Source organism: Hyperolius riggenbachi, chromosome 2 (assembly GCF_040937935.1).
Source record: "Hyperolius riggenbachi isolate aHypRig1 chromosome 2, aHypRig1.pri, whole genome shotgun sequence".
Classification (NCBI taxonomy): Eukaryota; Metazoa; Chordata; class Amphibia; order Anura; family Hyperoliidae; genus Hyperolius; species Hyperolius riggenbachi.
The window spans coordinates 573,195,801-573,217,554 of record NC_090647.1 but is presented as its reverse complement, the minus strand read 5'-3'; the positions used below and the strand labels follow the sequence as shown (position 1 = coordinate 573,217,554).

At 48.3% G+C, this 21,754-nt stretch overlaps 1 protein-coding gene across 1 annotated transcript in view; it reads left to right on the top strand.

Annotated features, from left to right (window-relative positions):
- PDE9A (phosphodiesterase 9A) overlaps nucleotides 1-21,754 on the top strand; it is a 174,922-nt gene that overhangs the window by 148,645 nt on the left and 4,523 nt on the right. The window contains exons 9-10 of the mRNA XM_068271051.1: nucleotides 12,556-12,660; nucleotides 18,796-18,924. Of these exons, the coding sequence (XP_068127152.1) occupies nucleotides 12,556-12,660; nucleotides 18,796-18,924 (234 nt within the window). The remainder of the gene's footprint in view (nucleotides 1-12,555; nucleotides 12,661-18,795; nucleotides 18,925-21,754) is intronic.

Sequence of the window (21,754 nt, the reverse complement as noted above, 5' to 3'; positions counted from 1 at the left end):
TGCAAGAAGGGGATGGGGAGCAGCTTGTTACTGATTACCTCCAAGCACTCTATACATAGCAATCCCTGCCAATGGCAACTACAGTATCAGAGGTGCAAGAAGGGGATGGGGAGCAGCTTGTTACTGATTACCCCCCAAGCACTCTATACATAGCAATCCCTGCCAATGGCAACTACAGTGTCAGAGGTGCAAGAAGGGGATGGGGAGCAGCTTGTTACTGATTACCCCCAAGCACTCTATACATAGCAATCCCTGCCAATGGCAACTACAGTGTCAGAGGTGCAAGAAGGGGATGGGGAACAGCTTGTTACTGATTACCCCCAAGCACTCTATACATAGCAATCCCTGCCAATGGCAACTACAGTGTCAGAGGTGCAAGAAGGGGATGGGGAACAGCTTGTTACTGATTACCCCCAAGCACTCTATACATAGCAATCCCTGCCAATGGCAACTACAGTGTCAGAGGTACAAGAAGGGGATGGGGAACAGCTTGTTACTGATTACCCCCAAGCACTCTATACATAGCAATCCCTGCCAATGGCAACTACAGTGTCAGAGGTGCAAGAAGGGGATGGGGAACAGCTTGTTACTGATTACCCCCAAGCACTCTATACATAGCAATCCCTGCCAATGGCAACTACAGTGTCAGAGGTGCAGGAAGGGGATGGGGAGCAGCTTGTTACTGATTACCCCCAAGCACTCTATACATAGCAATCCCTGCCAATGGCAACTACAGTGTCAGTAGTACAGTGCCACGGCCAGAAATGAGACATTATGCAGGCTAACGTGTATTTGTTTTATTCCCTTTTATTTTATAAGCGAATGTCTGGTTGTGTCTGTCGTTTTTACTTTTTTTTTTGGTTAATATTTTTGGTATATATTAATATGCATTTGTTGCACATTTTGGAATATGAAATCTTTATTTAATAAGCTAGCCTTCTGTATAAAAAGCAGAGAACGGACATCTCTTAGAGAGAGAGACTGCAGTGTATTGTGTTACAGATCAGTGCCCGATTGCATGCTCGGATTGATCATTGCTACCCGTGTGAGATTGCATTGTGTGGGGGGTGTTCCGGTAGTTTTGGTCTAAAGCCCACAGCTGACGCAAGATACAGCAAGATACATGAACACCAGCCTGAGTGTGTGCAGCTTGACAGCAGTGCATGAAATGGTTACAATTGCCATAGACAGGGACAGATGAGTCTGTGTGTGTATGGTGTCTAGCCGTCAGTGTGGTTGAGGGCGACAGCCTTGTTTTTGCTTAAATGAGGCTCCTCCTCTTGATTTGGTCAAACCACCGTCAGGAGCCATTTTTGCAGGTGTGCCGTAGGGCCGGTTCCTGACATATATGGCGGTAGTTTGCTGTGATTGCTTAGTAAACTAGTACGCAGTTTAACTCCTTAACCTGTGTATTAAGGGCCAGAAACTTCGAGTTAAATTAGAAGCAAGTAGCCTACAGAAGTCTGCTCAGTGCACAAACTATACTGTATACTTCTTTTTTTTTTGAGAAGATACACTTGGCAGTTTGCTTCCACTCCCCCCTTCTTATTTTTCTTTTCTTTCTTTTTTTTTTTTTGGGGGGGGGGGGGGCAATATCACGGTTTGGAAAGCAACCAGCAGCTACACAAAACAGAGCCAAGATGACCTGCTTAACCTATGTGAGCACAGAGGCATTGAGACGGCCAGAGGCAGACCAAGGAGCAGTCGCTCCGGGCCCTCCAATATGAATGAAAGGACACAGCACTCTGGGGCTGAAAGCAGCAACAAGCTGTATTGGAGCAGCAAGGTAGTACACACAACGTTCTGGGCGGAGCCCTTCCTCAAGTGTAACACCCACCATCCAAACAGGTAATAAATACCCACCTCCCAGGAAGTGACATCAACAATATCAAAGCAACATAGTTATATCAGAAACAGGGAACTACACACTGTCTACCCTGAAGCTAGAGGGAACACATATGTGTGCAATACCACAATACATATACCCATCTTACAAAATTATTACATAGAAAACAAGATAATCAGCCAAACCTGAGTAAAAAGCACTTATCAGTCCATAGAGTTCATTATTCATCCGTGGATTCTCCCCTAGGAAAAAATCACAAGAAACATGCAAACTTCTTGCTTTCATTCAGGCCTCTTGGTGAGATACAGTCAAATCTCCATATCCATTTAGCCTCACGCTGGAGGAGAATTTTATCGCGATCTCCACCTCTCTTAAGAGGGGGGATGGCATCCATAATGAACTACCTTAACTGTGCCACGGTATGCCCCATCTGCACAAAATGTCTTGATACCGGGGTGTCGTACTGTGTCTTGCCAGCCGCTAAATTCGCTATCGCTTGTTTGTGCTGTTGAATCCTGGTTTTGGCCATGCGTCTGGTCTTACCGATGTAGACCAGGCCGCATGGACATTTCAGGCCATACACCACAAACGTAGTGTAGCAGTAAAACCGATTTGTAATATACATCCTCTTACCAGTATGAGGGTGTGAAATAGAACTTCCTCTTATTATCTCACCGCAATAGTTGCAATTAAGGCATGGAAAAGTTCCACGCCTCGCAACGGTTGCAACATCGGAAACAACTCTTTTTACGTCCGAGCTACACACCGTATCACGAATGGATTTAACCTTTTTATAGGCAAATAGCGGTGGCTCTTGAAACAGATGACCAAAATCTTTGTCAAATTTCAAAATAGACCAGTGATTGCGTATCACCCTTCTAATCCGCTCAGATTGATGGCAGACCGTTGTCACAAATGGGATACGTTCATTAGATTTTTTCTTTGACCTCACAATACTCTGCTTGATCAACTGCTCTCTATCAAGATCGATAACTTCCTTAGATACGGTTTGTAAGGAACCCACCTCATTTCCCCTAGCTGATTATTTTTTAATCAATTTAGTAGAAGCCGCATCATAATCCGATGAGGACGAACAGATCCGTCTGGCCCTCAAAAATTGACCCTTGGGGATCCCCTGCTTACCACAACCTGCATGGAAACTGTCCGTCCTCAAAAGATTATTGCGTTCAGTAGGCTTAGCAAACAATTTAGTGGTCAACTCCCCACCTCTCCTTGAAATAGCCACATCCAGATAATTCACACTGACATCAGACCATTCGGCCGTAATTTGATTGTAGGATGCATTGTGTTGGCTGCAGCCACCATAGACTCAAAACGATCCGCAGAGCCCTGCCATAATATTAAAATGTCGTCCACAAATCAAAAATATGCCAGAAAATCATGGGCATATTCAGGATTGGCCACGAACAAAGTTTTTTCCAAATCTGCGACAAATACATTTGCCACAGATGGTCCTACAGGCGAACCCATACTGGTCCCCTGTAATTGGAAATAAATGTTTTCATCGAATCTAAAGTAGTTGCAGCACAACACAATCAGTTTCCAAACAATCAAGTAAATAAAACACCATCCAATTGGATATGCTAGTTTCCAACAATCTAGCCTCAAAACACTTCAAGCACTCATCGTGTGGAATGGATGTAAATAGATTTTGCACATCTAGGGTACACAGTAGCAAATCCCCGGGAACCATACCCAAGTTTGACAATCTAAACAACAAATCATTGGTATCCTTAAGACAAACATGTTCCGCCTCAACTAGAGGCGGTAAATGGGTCTCCACAAATTTAGCCACAGGATGTAAAACAGACCCCACTCCTGAAACGATAGGACAACCCGGGGGGTTCTGCAGGTCTTAATGAACCTTTGGCAAAAGATAAAGAATAGGAGTTTGAGGATGCGTAGTCATCAAAAACTCTGCCATCTTGGCATCAAACAGCATATCATCCAATCCTTGCAGGATCAGTAAGTCAACGTTCGCCTTAATTTCAAATATAGGATCATAACCCAAGCGACGATAATGGCCAGGGATGGTCAACTGCCTCTCTGCTTCAGCAATGTACTTAATCCTTTCCTGTATGACCACTGCCCCGCCCTTGTCGGCTTTGGTGATAAAAAATATCATGATTATTCTTCAAAGACCTCAAGGCCGCTTTTTCTTGAGGTGACAGATTAACAAACCTGTGTCCACTGGCCCATAAGCCACTTACTTCATGCAGGACAATATTTTCAACCATAGTCAGTGACTCATTTTGAATGTCAGGTGTCCATGTACTCTTCTTATACAGCACCCTTCTGTCCTCCTTGGGAGAATCCCCAAACCACATTTTCAACTTCATGATCTAATAAACTTATAAAACTCGATTTCTCAATCAACACGTTCAGTATCATAAACAGGCACAAAGCCAAGACCTCTGCTTAGAACTCTCCGTTCCATGTCTGTCACAGCATAAGACGAGAGGTTAATAATATTATCTCTTACTAGTGTTGGGCGAACAGTGTTCGCCACTGTTCGGGTTCTGCAGAACATCACCCTGTTCGGGTGATGTTCGAGTTCGGCCGAACACCTGACGGTGCTCGGCCAAACCGTTCGGCCACATGGCCGAACTAAGAGCGCATGGCCGAACGTTCCCCGAACGTTCGGCTAGCGCTGTGATTGGCCGAACGGGTCACGTGGTTCGGGCCCGAACGCGCTCTGATTGGCCGAACGGTCACGTGGTTCGGGTAAATAAATACCCGAACCACGTCATATCTCCGCCATTTCTCTGTGGGTTTAGCTTTGGGTAGGCAGGCAGGGTAGTTCGCTCTCCAGCCACGCTAGCCAGGGTCCCCCCCAGTCATTGTGTGTCGCTGCTGGGAACAGTAGTACACCGCTCGCTCAGCCACACTATATATATAGCATTGTTTACTGCCACTGTGTACCTCGCTCAGCCACGCTATATATAGCATTGTGTTTTCTGACACTCTGTGTACACGGCTTAGCCTGGCTATATAGCATTGTGTGTACTGCCACTGTGCACCTCGCTCAGCCATGCTATATATAGCATTGTGTTTTCTGACACTCTGTGTACACGGCTTAGCCTGACTATATAGCATTGTGTGTACTGCCACTGTGCACCTCGCTCAGCCACGCTATATATAGCATTGTGTTTTCTGACACTCTGTGTACACGGCTTAGCCTGACTATATAGCATTGTGTGTACTGCCACTGTGCACCTCGCTCAGCCACGCTATATATAGCATTGTGTTTACTGCCACTCTGTGTACACCGCTCAGCCAGACTATATACCATTGTTTACTGACACTCTGTGTACACCGCTCAGCCAGACTATATACCATTGTTTACTGACACTCTGTGTACACCGCTCAGCCAGACTATATACCATTGTTTACTGACACTCTGTGTACACCGCTCAGCCAGACTATATACCATTGTTTACTGACACTCTGTGTACACCGCTCAGCCAGACTATATACCATTGTTTACTGACACTCTGTGTACACCGCTCAGCCAGACTATATACCATTGTTTACTGACACTCTGTGTACACCGCTCAGCCAGACTATATAGCATTGTGTGTACTGCCACTGTGTGTACACCGCTCAGACAGACTATATACCATTGTTTACTGACACTCTGTGTACACCGCTCAGCCAGACTATATACCATTGTTTACTGACACTCTGTGTACACCGCTCAGCCAGACTATATACCATTGTTTACTGACACTCTGTGTACACCGCTCAGCCAGACTATATTGCATTGTTTACTGACACTCTGTGTACACCGCTCAGCCAGACTATATACCATTGTTTACTGACACTCTGTGTACACCGCTCAGCCAGACTATATACCATTGTTTACTGACACTCTGTGTACACCGCTCAGCCAGACTATATAGCATTGTGTGTACTGCCACTGTGTGTACACCGCTCAGACAGACTATATACCATTGTTTACTGACACTCTGTGTACACCGCTCAGCCAGACTATATACCATTGTTTACTGACACTCTGTGTACACCGCTCAGCCAGACTATATACCATTGTTTACTGACACTCTGTGTACACCGCTCAGCCAGACTATATTGCATTGTTTACTGACACTCTGTGTACACCGCTCAGCCAGACTATATACCATTGTTTACTGACACTCTGTGTACACCGCTCAGCCAGACTATATACCATTGTTTACTGACACTCTGTGTACACCGCTCAGCCAGACTATATACCATTGTTTACTGACACTCTGTGTACACTGCTCAGCCAGACTATATATCATTGTTTACTGCCACTCTGATTCTGCTGGGAACAGTAGTACACCGCTCGCTCAGCCAGACTATATAGCATTGTGTTTACTGCCACTCTGTGTACACCGCTCAGCCACACTATATAGCATTGCGTACTCTGCCAGTCAGTGTGTATATTGCTGGGATCAGTAATACTCCACTCACCGTCAACCACTATATGAGCTCAACATGAGTTCCCCAGAGACCTCCGCTGTGAGCAGCACTCCCAACAACAGCAACAGCCAACGCCCCACGCAAGCTATAACATCCACCCCAGCAGCCAGTGGTCAGCAGCAGCCCTCCCCAGGGGAGAACGTTGTGTCCATCGGTCCGTCGCCAGAGCGATTAATGAGGGCTGCCATTGAGGAGATGATGGGGCCTGATGTGGAGGAGGAGGTCTGGCTCAGGCCAGCATCCCAAGTTAATGTTGAGGACAATGAGGGGTCTGTGTCTGGGGATGTTGGGGTGGCAGAGGTGGTGGGTGGGTCAGACTCAGGAGAAGAGTTGTATGATGAGGATGATGATCGGGACCATCTGTATGTGCCTCAGAGTCTGACCCCGGAAAACATGTTGTATCGTGTGTTTAGGTACTAAAATCTGCGTTCCCTCCCAGTAGTGTTGGGCGAACAGTGTTTGCCACTGTTCGGGTTCTGCAGAACATCACCCTGTTCGGGGTGACTATATAGCAGACTATATAGCATTGTGTTTAATGCCACTCTGTGTACACGGCTCAGCCACACTATATAGCATTGTGTTTACTTCCACTCTGTGTCTGCTGGGAACAGTAGTACACCGCTCACCCGCCACTGTATAGCATTGTGCTCTGTGTCGCTGCTGACAATAGTGGTACACCGCTCACCCACCACTGTATAGCATTTCTGTACTGCCACTGTACTGCTGCCAGTCAGCGTGTACTTTAAGGATAAGTGAAATGAGGAAGAAATCCGGTGAAAGAGGGAGGGGCAAGGGAAGAGGTGTTTCCCCTGACGGTTCACGTACAGGCCACAGGGGAGCACCCAAGAAAACCCACTCAATACCGCCCATGTTGTCCAGGACAACAACCCTCACAGATCCAAGAGAACAGGACCAGATAATTACTTGGATGACCTCTCAAGCGTCCAGCAGTGGGTTAAGCAGCACCAGCACATCACGCACGAGGTCCGAGTCCTCAGCCAGTTACAAGGAGCCAGTGGGCACAAAGCTGACACAACCGGCAGCGACACCACGCACACAACTGCCAGATAACCAGACGACGTTGGAGTGAGCTGCGCAGAGGTTGTTCTGGGGAGCTCTACTCCACGGCGGCGGCCCCCCACAATGACATATGACGAGTTTGAGGAGATGGAAGAGGAGGGTATGGACAATGTGGACATAGACCCAGATTTTGTTTGTGAACGAGAACATCGCCGTCGTAGCAGCAGCACAGATGAGTCTGTTGAGGAACCCACTGCTGCACGAGTTCGCCTTGTGCCACAAGGTAGGCGGCGCGCAATTTCAGGCACCGCAAGCAGGGAAGTTCAAGTGAGAGGCAAAAGAGGCGCAAACAGAAATCGCCAGCAAGGCAGGTGCTCCAAAGTCTGGGCTTTCTTTGAAGACTGCACTGAGGATGTTACCATGGCGATTTGCAAGGTGTGCAAGACCCGCCTGAGCAGGGGGAAAAGTATTAACAACCTCTCCACCACCAGCATGAGCCGCCACATTCTATCCAAACATCCCACTCTGTGGGCAAACGCGGCAGGACAGGGTACCACCAGCAACACTGCCTCCCTTGGGTTCACCAGACTCACCACCAGACCCGCCTCAGCAGCAGCAGTAGCCCAGCCATTGCGTGGTTCACAACATTCACAAACATCAGACGATGCTGACACTGTCACTTTCCGGACTAGTGCTCTTGAGGTCTCCCAGTGTTCATCAAACACAACAACCAACAGTCCTTCGGTGTGCAGCCCTACGGTTGAGTTGTCTGTCTCTGAGATGTTTGAGCGCAAGAGGAAATTGCCAGCAAATGACCCCCGGGCCGTGGCAGTAACAGCCAGCCAGCATAGCCAAGGTTCTGGCCTGCGAAATGCTGCCATATCGAGTGGTGGAGACAAACAGCTTCAAGGGCATGATGTCAGTGGCCATCCCACGTTACGTGGTTCCCAGCCGCTACCACTTTGCGCGCTCTGTAGTGCCTGAGTTGCATGAGCACGTGGTCAGCTAAATAACCCGAAGCTTGAAGAATGCCGTTGCCTGCAAGGTTCACCTCACCACTGACACCTGGACGAGTGCGTTCGGCCAGGGTCGATACATCTCCCTTACCACGCACTGGGTGAACCTTGTGGAGCCTGGCAGCGATTCCTCACCTGCTACAGCGCGGGTGTTGCCCACGCCGCAAACAGCTGCACCGCCGTCCCTCCCACTGGATAACAACAGCAGCACCTACCTCTCTGACTCCTTCTCCTCCAACGCATCTTAAAGCTGTACCTCATCCGGAAACGCTAACCCAGCACCAGCAGCAGTAGGATCGTGGAAGCAGTGCAGCACAGCTGTTGGCATGCGTCAGCAAGCGTTGCTGAAGCTGATCTGCCTTGGGGATAAGCAGCACACAGGGGAGGAAATTTGGAGGGGAATAAAGGAACAGACGGATTTGTGGCTGGCACCGCTGGACCTGAAACCGGGCATGAAGCTAGACACCTGGCACGAACTGGCAATGTACGCAATAGAGGTGCTGGCTTGCCCGGCAGCCAGCGTTATGTCGGAACGCTGTTTCAGTGCTGCCGGAGGCATCGTCACAGATCGGCGTATCCGCCTCTCCACAGAAAATGCAGACCGTCTGACTCAAATTAAAATGAATCAATCCTGGATTGGAAACGACTACGCAACACTCCAGGACCCCAACCAAGTAACATGACCAATGAACATCTGGGATGGTTTAGCGTTTCCGGTCCCTGTTTATTGAACCTCTCATCTGTATTACATTTATGACTGCATGGCGGCAAAAAGCATTGCTGCTATATCCGCACGCTTTTTGTCCTCATGCAAGGCCTGGGTTGTTGTGTCTCAAAAGGCATGGCCTTCTTCTCCTCCTGCGCCTGCTCCTGTTCCATCACGTGTGCTGCTGCTGCTGGGTTAGCGTTGCCGCCCGGTCCCTGTTTATTGAACCTCTTATCTTTATTACATTTATGACTGCATGCATGGCGGTAAAAAGCATGCTATCCGCACGCTTTTTGTCCTCATGCAAGGCCTGGGTTGTTGTGTCTCACAAAGCGTGGCCTTCTCCTCCTGCGCCTCCTCCTGTTCCATCACGTGTGCTGCTGCTGCTGCTGCTGGGTTAGCGTTGCCGGTCCCTGTTTATGGAACCTCTTATCTTTATTACATTTATGACTGCATGGCGGTACAAAGCATGCTATCCGCACGCTTCTTGTCCTCATGCAAGGCCTGGGTTGTTGTGTCTCACAAAGCATGGCCTTCTCCTCCTGCGCCTCCTCCTGTTCCATCACGTCTGCTGCTGCTGGGTTAGCGTTGCCGCGTGGTCCCTGTTTATTGAACCACTTATCTTTATTACATTTATGACTGCATGGCGGTACAAAGCATGCTATCCGCACGCTTCTTGTCCTCATGCAAGGCCTGGGTTGTTGTGTCTCACAAAGCGTGGCCTTCTCCTCCTGCGCCTCCTCCTGTTCCATCACGTGTGCTGCTGCTGGGTTAGCGTTAACGGTCCCTTTTCCTGCAACCTCTTATATGTATTACATTTATGACTGCATGCCGACAAAAAGCATGTTACCTGTGCAAAGAAAACAGACATTTCCCGCATTTAAAAGACAGTTTTCCCTTTGAAACTTTAAAATCGATTTTCTCAAAAACTATAAGCTCTTTTTGCTAAAAAAAAATTTCCTCTTGTACCCACTCCCAAGGTGCACATACCCTGTAAATTTGGGGTATGTAGCATGTAAGGAGGCTTTACAAAGCACAAAAGTTCGGGTCCCCATTGACTTCCATTATGTTCGGAGTTCGGGTCGAACACCCGAACATCGCGGCCATGTTCGGCCCGAACCCGAACATCTAGATGTTCGCCCAACACTATCTCTTACCTCCCCGTCTGATTCCTCGTTGGGTATTGATCCCGCTCTATGGGGGCTCTGGGGTTCTTCCGCTGTACTGGCTGACTGCCTATTGCGCCGTCCGCTCCTCTGCCGCCTGTGTCCAGTTCGTTTCCGGCTTGTTGAAAATCCTGCCGGCGTTTTGGATCTACAGGGGGTCGGGAGCCAGCACCTTCACCCAATGATTCCTCCGAGGTGCCTCCTGAGCTACCGCCTGTACCAGAAGGAGGGAGAGCACCTTGCCGCGGCTTCCTGCGAGGGCGACGAGGTCTCGGCTGTTGCGGTACTTCCGGTTAGCTAACGGCACCAGGCAATGTGGCCTCCTTTGCCTGGTGCCGTTAGCTATATCGAAGGGCTGAGAAAGTTCCCCATTTACTTTAATCATGGCGGAGGGTGCAGCGTACAAAGCCGTGACATTCCTACACTGCCCATTGAGCACCTGAGACCTGGAGGACTACTACAACCAGCAGGAAAGACAACTGGACCTTCTTCTCACATCATCCAGAGGAGACAAGCACCGCAGCCTTCTGGAGTTAAAGGGGCACTATGGCGAAACGTAAAATTTAAAATATGTACAAACATAAACAAGCATGTTTTTTCCAGAGTAAAATGAGCCATAAATTACTTCTCTCCTATGTTGCTGTCACTTACACTAGTCCAAAACCTGTCGCTTCTGTCAGATTTCTACTGCCTAGTGTATCTTTTCATAGGGGATTCTCAGCAAGGCTTTTATTCTTTATAAAGATATTCCATAAAAAGGATTTTAACAATGATGCAGGCCAGCTTTCCTGCTCGCTATACAGTTTTTTTGGGCAGTGGGACAGAGCAACTGCCATTCACTAAGGGCTTTTGAAAATAAATATATCCCTAAGAATCCCCCACAAAGAGATGGACTAGTCCAAAACCTGTCACTTCTGTCAGATTTCTACTACTTACTGTAAGTGACAGCAACATAGGAGGAAAGTAATTTATGGCTCATTTTACTCTGGAAAAAATGTACTTCTTATTTGTATATGTTTGCACATATTTTACATTTTACAGTTTTTCACTGTAGTGCCCCTTTAAAGGACAACTGTAGTAAGAGGTATACGGAGGCTGCCATATTTATTTCATTTTAATCAATACCAGTTGCCTGGCAGCCCTGCTGGTCTGTTTCTCTGCAGTAGTATCTGAATAACACCAGAAACAAGCATGCAGCTAGTCTTGTCAGGTCTGACAATAATGTCAGAAACACCTGATCTGCTGCATGCTTGTTCAGGGGCTTTGGCTAATAGTATTAGAGGCAGAGGATCAGCAGGAGAGCCAGGCAACTGGTATTGCTTAAAAGGAAATAAATATGGCAGCCTCCGTATCCCTCGTGCTTCAGTTGCCCTTTAAAACAGCAACCGCTGGAAAGGTTTTATATGTGACAAAGTATCAATGTGACATGTCCAGAAAGAAAGAGGGAGGCCCCAGCTGCTGTGTGTGCTGCCTGGAATGCTGCTAGCTATGCAGAGAATCTGCAACCTGTCACGGTTACCACCGGCCCCTTCCCAGCATAGCAACACAATGCATCGTCCGCTGTGTGCAGCCCGGCCCAGCGATGTCAAGGGGATTTGATCCCTGAAATGTGTTGTGTGTGCGTACGTGGCCTTACAGGTGTGTGCGTGCGTGCGTACGTGGCCTTACAGGTGTGTGTGTGTGTGTGTGCGTACGTGGCCTTACAGCGGTGTGTGTGTGCGTACGTGGCCTTACAGAGGTGTGTGTGTGTACGTGGCCTTACAGGTGTGTGCGGTGTGTGTGTACACGTGGCCTTATAGGGGGGGGTGTGTGTGTGTGCGCATACGTGGCCGTGTGTGTGCGTGCGTGCGTGCGTGCATACGTACGCGGCCTTACAGGTGTGTGTGTGTGTGTGTGTGTGTGTGTGTGTGTGTGTGTGTGTGTGTGTGTGTGTGTGTACACGTGGCCTTACAGGCAGATTGTTGTCATTTTTGGTAATAAAGTTTGCTATATTTCCAGCTCTGTGGTCCCTTAGTGAACCTATATTTACTTTCTTATAGTTACCGCCATGACCTTTGACCTCAGCAATCTGACTCGGCCATTACCGCCATGACCTTTGACCTCAGCAATCTGACTCGGACATTACCGCCATGACCTTTGACCCCAGCCATCTGTCTCTGATGCTACAGCCATGACCCCTGTTGACATTACCGCATGACCTTTGACCCCAGCCACCTGTCTCTGTTGATGTTACTGCCATAACCTTTGACCCTCCTTGATGTTATGGCCTTTGACCTCTGTCTCTGTTGACTCCATTTTGTTTCCATGTGATTGCAGGTGAAGAAGAGTCTCCTAAAGTTCTGTGACATCTCGAATGAAGTACGTCCGGCGGAGCAGGCGGAGATCTGGGCCGATGCATTGATGGAGGAATACTTCCAGCAGGTTTGTGGGCGGCTCTGCTAGAACTAATGTGGTCACTGAGATGCAAATCCTGCCAAGGTGGAATTTGATTGGTCCATTTTTAGCGGCATTCATTTGCATAGATTTTGCATAATCCTGCATCTCATTGTCCAACCTTAGTTTGCATATTGAGTGACCTCAGAATATTACATAACAGCAATATCACATCACATGTGTTCTCCAGCTCCTCCCACCTCTAAAGGCTCCTCCCACTGACTGCCCTATTCTTATACCTAGCTTGCCACTTATATATAAATCAATACAACCCTCCAGGGTGTTATAAATCACCTTTTTGCTTCGACACCAGCAACTTCAAGTTGCACCTCACAGACTGTGAGATAACTGGACTCTCAACACAGCAAGCAGGAGATAAACTTTTCTCAGGCGTCTTCAATATACAAGGAGTTTATTCACTACACAGATATACAGATACAGTTCGTCATATCTTAGCAAAGCAAATTCTTCTGTTTAAGTTCGTGGCGTTACAGCTCTTGACTAACCTTCCTCTTGAATGTTAGTCAGTTACCTTCTTTCTAGACTACGTTACATCTTCTAGACTACCTATGTACAGCATACATCATATCAGATTACATATAGAATGGAAATACTTAGAGGTTCCAGTCAGCATACAAATAGCAGGAAAGTAGGAAGCAGAGTGAGCTCCGTTCGCCCACCCGGCCCTTTATTACTGACCAGGAAAGAGTTAAATGTGACCTCATCTTAGCCATCCCCCCAGACCGGACTATTGGCTTAGACCCCTCGTGGTGTCATGATACCCACCTACTCGATTAATATTTAATGTCACTTTTCCCTTACAGACAAGAATGTGATATTTTGTAAATATGGCCAATGTTGATTGTTCTCGTAGTCCATTTGTCTGGGGCAGTGTAGGCCTGTGGCCTTCTTTCAGGAACATGTTCTCAGTATCTGCTTGTTATTCATCTGCTTCACGCAGACCCTGAGATGCCTCTGCCTGCATCACAAGAAACTCTATTTTAAAGACATACTCTGCGGACAAGCCTTTTACCTAAACTCAGTCCAAATAACTGAGGCCTACTTAAATTATAACACAGGGCACATGATCAACTTATTGGGGTCCATGTCCTCTCGTAGCATGACCAGATGGGGTCAGCCAAAAGGAGGACAAGAAATGGCAAACCTGTTTTCCTCCAGATATTTAGTCGATCAGAAAACTTGCATTTTCTTTTTTCAGTTATATACTTTTCTGTTTGTTTTTTATTTGCCATGTCACAAATATGTATCAGTTTTTACTGCTAATCGCGGGGCGGTGCGCTATTGAGCGGAACCAGAATATAAAGCAGTGTTGCCACACCCACTACTTGATATAATGGTTGAGGACAATGTCACGTGGATGAATGGAGAAAGGCTGATAGCTGCTCAATCTCAGTATAAATCATATGTAATTACAGTAAATTGTGGACCAAAAGATGCGTCTTATGGACCGAATAGAGAGAGTCCCCGACAATCAATGATATGAACCGCCGTTGCCTCATCTCAATTACCTGTTGGGGACTTTCAGTAATTACAGCGCAGCAGATTCAGGCAAAGCCGGCACCACCATAGGCCATAATAGGAATTACAGCTATAGCAGGCACACAGTCAGTAACTTCGGTGCCGTCAGAAGACGGAGCTAAAGTTGCTCTTAAAACACTGTAACTGCCATTGCTGGAAGCCAAATCCGAATGACACTTATTCCCCACTATCCACGTGGACCTGGAGCAGGAATAGTATTTAACACCGCCGGGACTTGTGCAGCAGCAGAATAAGCCATATATTGGCTGTATCCTGCACACAATTCATATGTATGCTCAGTCCTGTGCTCTCCCAGCATGCAGAGTAATGCACAGGGAAGAAGCAGCGCAGATCTCACCTGCTCCAGTGCCTCCGCGCAATGAGCACTATCTCCCTCACACCTTCCCCTAGTGCCTGTCGTGTGTAATGACACGATCAGGAGAAGCCAGCCCTAGGGAAAGCAGGGAGGGAGAGGTGAGGGAGAGAAGACGTCGCTCATTGCATATCTCACCTGCTCTAGTGCCTCCATGCAATGAGCAATATCTCCCTCACACCTTCCCCTAGTGCCTGTCGTGTGTAATGACATCATCAGGAGAAGCCAGCCCTAGGGAAAGCAGGGAGGGAGAGGTGAGGGAGAGAAGACGTCGCTCATTGCATATATCACCTACTCCAATGCCTCCATGCAATGAGCAATATCTCCCTCACACCTTCCCCTAGTGCCTGTCGTGTGTAATGACACAATCAGGAGAAGCCAGCACTAGGGAAAGCGGTGAGGGAGAGGTGAGGGAGAGAAGACGTCGCTCATTGCAGGTCTCATCTGCTCCAATGCCTCCACGCAATGAGCAATGTCTCCCTCACACCTTCCCCTAGTGCCTGTCGTGTGTAATGACATGATCAGGAGAAGCTGGCACTAGGGAGAGAAGACGTCGCTCATTGCATGTCTCATCTGCTCCAGTGCCTCCATGCAATGAGCGATGCCTTCTCTCCCTCACACCTTCCCCTAGTGCCTGTCATGTGTAATGACACAATCAGGAGAAGCCAGCACTAGGGAAAGAGGTGAGGGAGAGAAGACATCTCATTGCATGTCTCACCTGCTCCAGTGCCTCCACACAATGAGCGACATCTTCTCCCTCACACCTTCCCCTAGTGCCTGTCATGTGTAATGACACAATCAGGAGAAGCCGGCACTAGGGAAAGCAGTGAGGGAGAGAAGACATCTCATTGCATGTCTCACCTGCTCCAATGCCTCCACACAATGAGCGACATCTTCTCCCTCACAGCTTCCCCTAGTGCCTGTCATGTGTAATGACACAATCAGGAGAAGCCAGCACTAGGGAAAGCAGTGAGGGAGAGAAGACATCTCATTGCATGTCTCACCTGCTCCAGTGCCTCCACACAATGAGTGACATCTTCTCCCTCACGGCTTCCCCTAGTGCCTGTCATGTGTAATGACACAATCAGGAGAAGCCGGCATTAGGGAAAGCGGTGAGGGAGAGAAGACGTCTCATTGCATGTCTCACCTGCTCCAGTGCCTCCATCCAATGAGCGACATCTTCTCCCTCACAGCTTCCCCTAGTGCCTGTCATGTGTAATGACACAATCAGGAGAAGCCGGCACTAGGGAAAGCAGTGAGGGAGAGAAGACATCTCATTGCATGTCTCACCTGCTCCAATGCCTCCACACAATGAGCGACATCTTCTCCCTCACAGCTTCCCCTAGTGCCTGTCATGTGTAATGACACAATCAGGAGAAGCCAGCACTAGGGAAAGCAGTGAGGGAGAGAAGACGTCTCATTGCATGTCTCACCTGCTCCAGTGCCTCCACACAATGAGTGACATCTTCTCCCTCACAGCTTCCCCTAGTGCCTGTCATGTGTAATGACACAATCAGGAGAAGCCGGCACTAGGGAAAGCAGTGAGGGAGAGAAGACGTCTCATTGCATGTCTCACCTGCTCCAGTGCCTCCACACAATGAGCGACATCTTCTCCCTCACGGCTTCCCCTAGTGCAGCGGTGGCGAACCTATGGCACGCGTTCATAGCCCGCAGCCCCGCAGTCTCCCGGGAGGCAGACCAGGGCTACGGCAAGACGGCTGCAGTCCCGAAGCCCTGTACTGGAGACTATTTGTGTCTCCAGTACAGGGCTTCGGCGGCAACCGTCTTCCCATAGCCCTGCACTCTGCCTGTCAGCGGCAGCGCGGTAGACTCAGCTGCAGAAGATCCGGGGAAGATGCACGCCAGAGCCCAGCCGAGAGGGAAGACTTCTGTCAGGTGAGTACATTACTTTTTTTTGCAAGTGAAATGCGGCACACTGTGTTTTCTGCTAAAATGTTTCCCACATTGTGTTTATTTCCGATGAAATGCTGCCCACTGCGTATGTTTTCTGGTGAATTGTGGCCCACTGCGTATGTTTTCTGGTGAATTGTGGCCCACTGCGTATGTTTTCTGGTGAAATGTGGCCCACTGCGTATGTTTTCTGGTGAAATGTGGCCCATTGCGTTTGTTTTCTGGTGAAATGCTGCCCGCTGCGTTTGTTTTCTGGTGAAATGTGGCCCACTGCGTTTATTTACAGTGAAATACTGCCCACTGCGTATGTTTTCTGGTGAATTGTGGCCCACTGCGTTTATTTACAGTGAAATACTGCCCACTGCGTATGTTTTCTGGTGAATTGTGGCCCACTGCGTATGTTTTCTGGTGAATTGTGGCCCACTGCGTATGTTTTCTGGTGAAATGTGGCCCACTGCGTATGTTTTCTGGTGAAATGTGGCCCACTGCGTTTGTTTTCTGGTGAAATGCTGCCCGCTGCGTTTGTTTTCTGGTGAAATGCGGCCCGCTGCGTTTGTTTTCTGGTGAAATGCTGCCCGCTGCGTTTATTTTCTGGTGAAATGCTGCCCGCTGCGTTTATTTTCTGGTGAAATGCTGCCCGCTGCGTTTGTTTTCTGGTGAAATGTGGCCCGCTGCGTTTGTTTTCTGGTGAAATGTGGCCCGCTGCGTTTGTTTTCTGGTGAAATGCGGCCCGCTGCGTTTGTTTTCTGGTGAAATGTGGCCCGCTGCGTTTATTTTCAGGTGCAATGTGGCCCACATTGCATTATTTTCTGCTGAAATGTTGCACACATTGCGTTTATTTTCTGGTGTCTGGGGTAACTGTTGCTGCATTTATTATTAGGGGCTCATTCACACTACAGAACGTATGCACGAATGCGATTTCATGCATGCGCTGCCAACGCACAGTGATCGCACGTTGTGGTGCGCTAAAGCGTGGACGTCGGCAGCTGTACCCATCGGGGAAACGTATGCGTTGTGCGTTAAAATGTTCCCAGATGCGTTACAACGTAACGCATGGGAACGCACACCTGTAGTGTGACGGGTAATATGGAAGTCTATTGACTTTCATGTTACCATATGAATCTTACATTAAGTGCGTTGCATCAAAACTGACAGCGCAGCACATAGTGTGAATGAGCCCTTAATGGTCATAGTTGGCTATATTTGCTGCTTTGGGGTTACGGCGGGTATATATAGCACCATACAGTTTCTGGACACCCATGATGCCCATCCTTGTTTCACCACATCATGGCAAAAAACACTGCTTTCTTATGCCTCACTGTTACATCATTACGTTAGCTCCGCCCATACAATATCATGGCCACGCCCATTTTTTGGCACGGAGCAAAACCCCCCCCCCCCTCCCCCCCATTGGCACTTGGAGATAGATAAGTCGATGTTAGGTCGCAGTTTGGGCACTCGGCCTCTGAAAGGTTAGCCATCACTGCCCTAGTGCCTGTCATGTGTAATTAAAGGATCAGGAGAAGCCGGCACTAGGGAAAGCGGTGAGGGAGAGAAGACGTCTCATTGCATGTCTCACCTGCTCCAGTGCCTCCACACAATGAGTGATGCCTTCTCTCCCTCACGGCTTCCCCTAGTGCCTGTCATGTGTAATTAAAGGATCAGGAGAAGCCGGCACTAGGGAAAGCGGTGAGGGAGGGAAGACGTCTCATTGCATGTCTCACCTGCTCCAGTGCCTCCACACAATGAGTGATGCCTTCTCTCCCTCACGGCTTCCCCTAGTACCTGTTATGTGTAATTAAACGATCAGGAGAAGCCGGCACTAGGGAAAGCAGTGAGGGAGAGATGATGTTCAGATTGCGTGGTGGCACTAGAGCAGGTGAGACACATACTGCTGCCTCCCTGCGCATTACTGTGCATGGGGCTGGGGGAAGCACAGGAGGAGAGGGGGACATAAGACTTACAAGGGGACATAATTGGGGAGGGACTGGGGGGAGAAGATCCATAAGATGCCCCTGCACAATGGAAGCACCAGGTTTAGAATATTTTTTTCCCTGTTTTTTTGTACTCTAAATCTAGGTGCATCTTATGGTCCAAAAAATACGGTAGCCACAGATTCTGTGAAAGGAGGAAATTCATTTTTGGAATGCCTGGAAGATGGAGGAAACCGTGTTTTGGAAGACATCTGGTCACCCTCACCCCTCTGCACCCCAATCAGGGTCACATCATGGGGCCACTAGTCATGTTATGGTGGAATAATCTGATCTCATTGTGACCAGGACACTTTCCTTCTCGTCTAGAGTGACCTAGAGAAGACTGAGGGTCTCCCTGTGACACCATATATGGACCGCGAGACTGTCACCAAAGCCATATCCCAGAAAACCTTCATCCAATTCCTGCTACTTCCTCTGTGCAAAGCCCTATGTGAGGTAAGTACACATGTGAGTGTGAAAGAGACTGGAGTCCTGTGTGAGGTAAGTACTCATCTAAGTGTGAAAGTGACTGAAGGTTTGTGTAAGGCAAGTACATGTGCAAGAGTGACTGGAAGACTGTGTGAGGTAAGTACACATGCAAGTGTGTCACAGGCTGTGGGCCTGTGCATGGTAAGTAGACATTTAATGTGTGTACTTAACTCACACAAGCCTCCAGTCTCTCACACTCAAATATCTACTTACCATGCACAGGCCCTACAGCCTGTGACACACTTGCAAGTGTACTTACCGAACACAGGGGGGGTTGTGTGAGGAAAGTAGAAATCCAAGTGTGCTAGTCAGGTGCTATCTGCCAATTCCTAATCCACAAGTCAGATGCCTTCTGCCAATTCCTAATCCCCAAATCAGGTGCTATCAACCAATTCCTAATCCACAAGTCAGGTGCCGTCTGCCAATTCCTAATCCACAAGTCAGGTGCCATCTGCCAATTCCTAATCCACAAGTCAGGTGCCATCTGCCAATTCCCAATCCACAAGTCAGATGCCATCTGCCAATTCCCAATCCACAAGTCAGATGCCTTCTACCAATTCCCAATCCACAAGTCAGATGCCTTCTGCCAATTCCCAATCCACAAGTCAGGTGCCATCTGCCAATTCCTAATCCACAAGTCAGATGCCATCTGCCAATTCCTAATCCACAAGTCAGATGCCTTCTGCCAATTCCCAATCCACAAATCAGGCGCCATCTGCCAATTCCCCAATCCACAATTCAGGTGCCATCTGCCAATTCCCAATCCCCAAGTCAGATGCCGTCTGCCAGTTCCCAATCCACAAGTCAGATGCCTTCTGCCAGTTCCCAATCCACAAGTCAGATGCCTTCTGCCAATTCCTAATCCACAAGTCAGATGCCTTCTGCCAATTCCCAATCCACAAGTCAGATGCCATCTGCCAATTCCCAATCCACAAGTCAGATGCCATCTGCCAATTCCTAATCCACAAGTCAGATGCCATCTGCCAATTCCTAATCCACAAGTCAGATGCCTTCTGCCAATTCCTAATCCACAAGTCAGATGCCATCTGCCAATTCCTAATCCACAAGTCAGATGCCATCTGCCAATTCCTAATCCACAAGTCAGATGCCATCTGCAAATTCCTAATCCACAAGTCAGATGCCATCTGGCAATTCCTAATCCACAAGTCAGGTGCCATCTGGCAATTCCTAATCCACAAGTCAGGTGCCATCTGGCAATTCCTAATCCACAAGTCAGATGCCTTCTGCCAATTCCCAATCCACAAGTCAGATGCCATCTGCCAATTCCTAATCCACAAGTCAGATGCCATCTGCCAATTCCTAATCCACAAGTCAGGTGCCATCTGGCAATTCCTAATCCACAAGTCATGTGCCATCTGGCAATTCCTAATCCACAAGTCAGATGCCATCTGCCAATTCCTAATCCACAAGTCAAATGCCTTCTGCCAATTCCTAATCCACAAGTCAGATGCCATCTGCCAATTCCCAATCCACAAGTCAGATGTCATCTGCAAATTCCTAATCCACAAGTCAGATGCCATCTGCCAATTCCTAATCCACAAGTCAGGTGCCATCTGGCAATTCCTAATCCACAAGTCAGATGCCTTCTGCCAATTCCCAATCCACAATTCAGATGCCACCTGCCAATTCCCAATCCACAAGTCAGGTGCCATCTGCCAATTCCCCAATCCACAAGTCAGATGCCATCTGCCAATTCCTAATCCCCAAGTCAGATGCCTTCTGCCAATTCCCAATCCACAAGTCAGATGCCTTCTGCCAATTCCCAATCCACAAGTCAGGTGCCGTCTGCCAATTCCTAATCCACAAGTCAGGTGCCGTCTGCCAATTCCTAATCCACAAGTCAGGTGCCTTCTGCCAATTCCCAATCCACAAGTCAGATGCCTTCTACCAATTCCTAATCCCCAAATCAGGTGCCATCTGCCAATTCCTAATCCACAAGTCAGGTGCCATCTGCCAATTCCTAATCCACAAGTCAGGTGCCATCTGCCAATTCCCAATCCACAAGTCAGGTGCCATCTGCCAATTCCCAATCCACAAATCAGGTGCCATCTGCCAATTCCTAATCCACAAGTCAGGTGCCATCTGCCAATTCCTAATCCACAAGTCAGGTGCCATCTGCCAATTCCTAATCCACAAGTCAGATGCCTTCTACCAATTCCTAATCCACAAGTCAGGTGCCATCTGCCAATTCCTAATCCACAAGTCAGGTGCCATCTGCCAATTCCTAATCCACAAGTCAGATGCCTTCTGCCAATTCCTAATCCACAAGTCAGGTGCCTTCTACCAATTCCTAATCCCCAAGTCAGATGCCTTCTACCAATTCCTAATCCCCAAGTCAGATGCCTTCTACCAATTCCTAATCCCCAAGTCAGATGCCTTCTGCCAATTCCTAATCCACAAGTCAGATGCCTTCTGCCAATTCCCAATCCACAAGTCAGATGCCATCTGCCAATTCCCAATCCACAAGTCAGATGCCATCAGCCAATTCCCAATCCACAAGTCAGATGCCATCTGCCAATTCCCAATCCACAAGTCAGATGCCTTCTGCCAATTCCTAATCCACAAGTCAGATGCCATCAGCCAATTCCTAATCCACAAGTCAGATGCCATCTGCCAATTCCCAATCCACAAGTCAGATGCCATCTGCCAATTCCCAATCCACAAGTCAGATGCCATCTGCCAATTCCCAATCCACAAGTCAGATGCCATCTGCCAATTCCCAATCCACAAGTCAGATGCCATCTGCCAATTCCCAATCCACAAGTCAGATGCCATC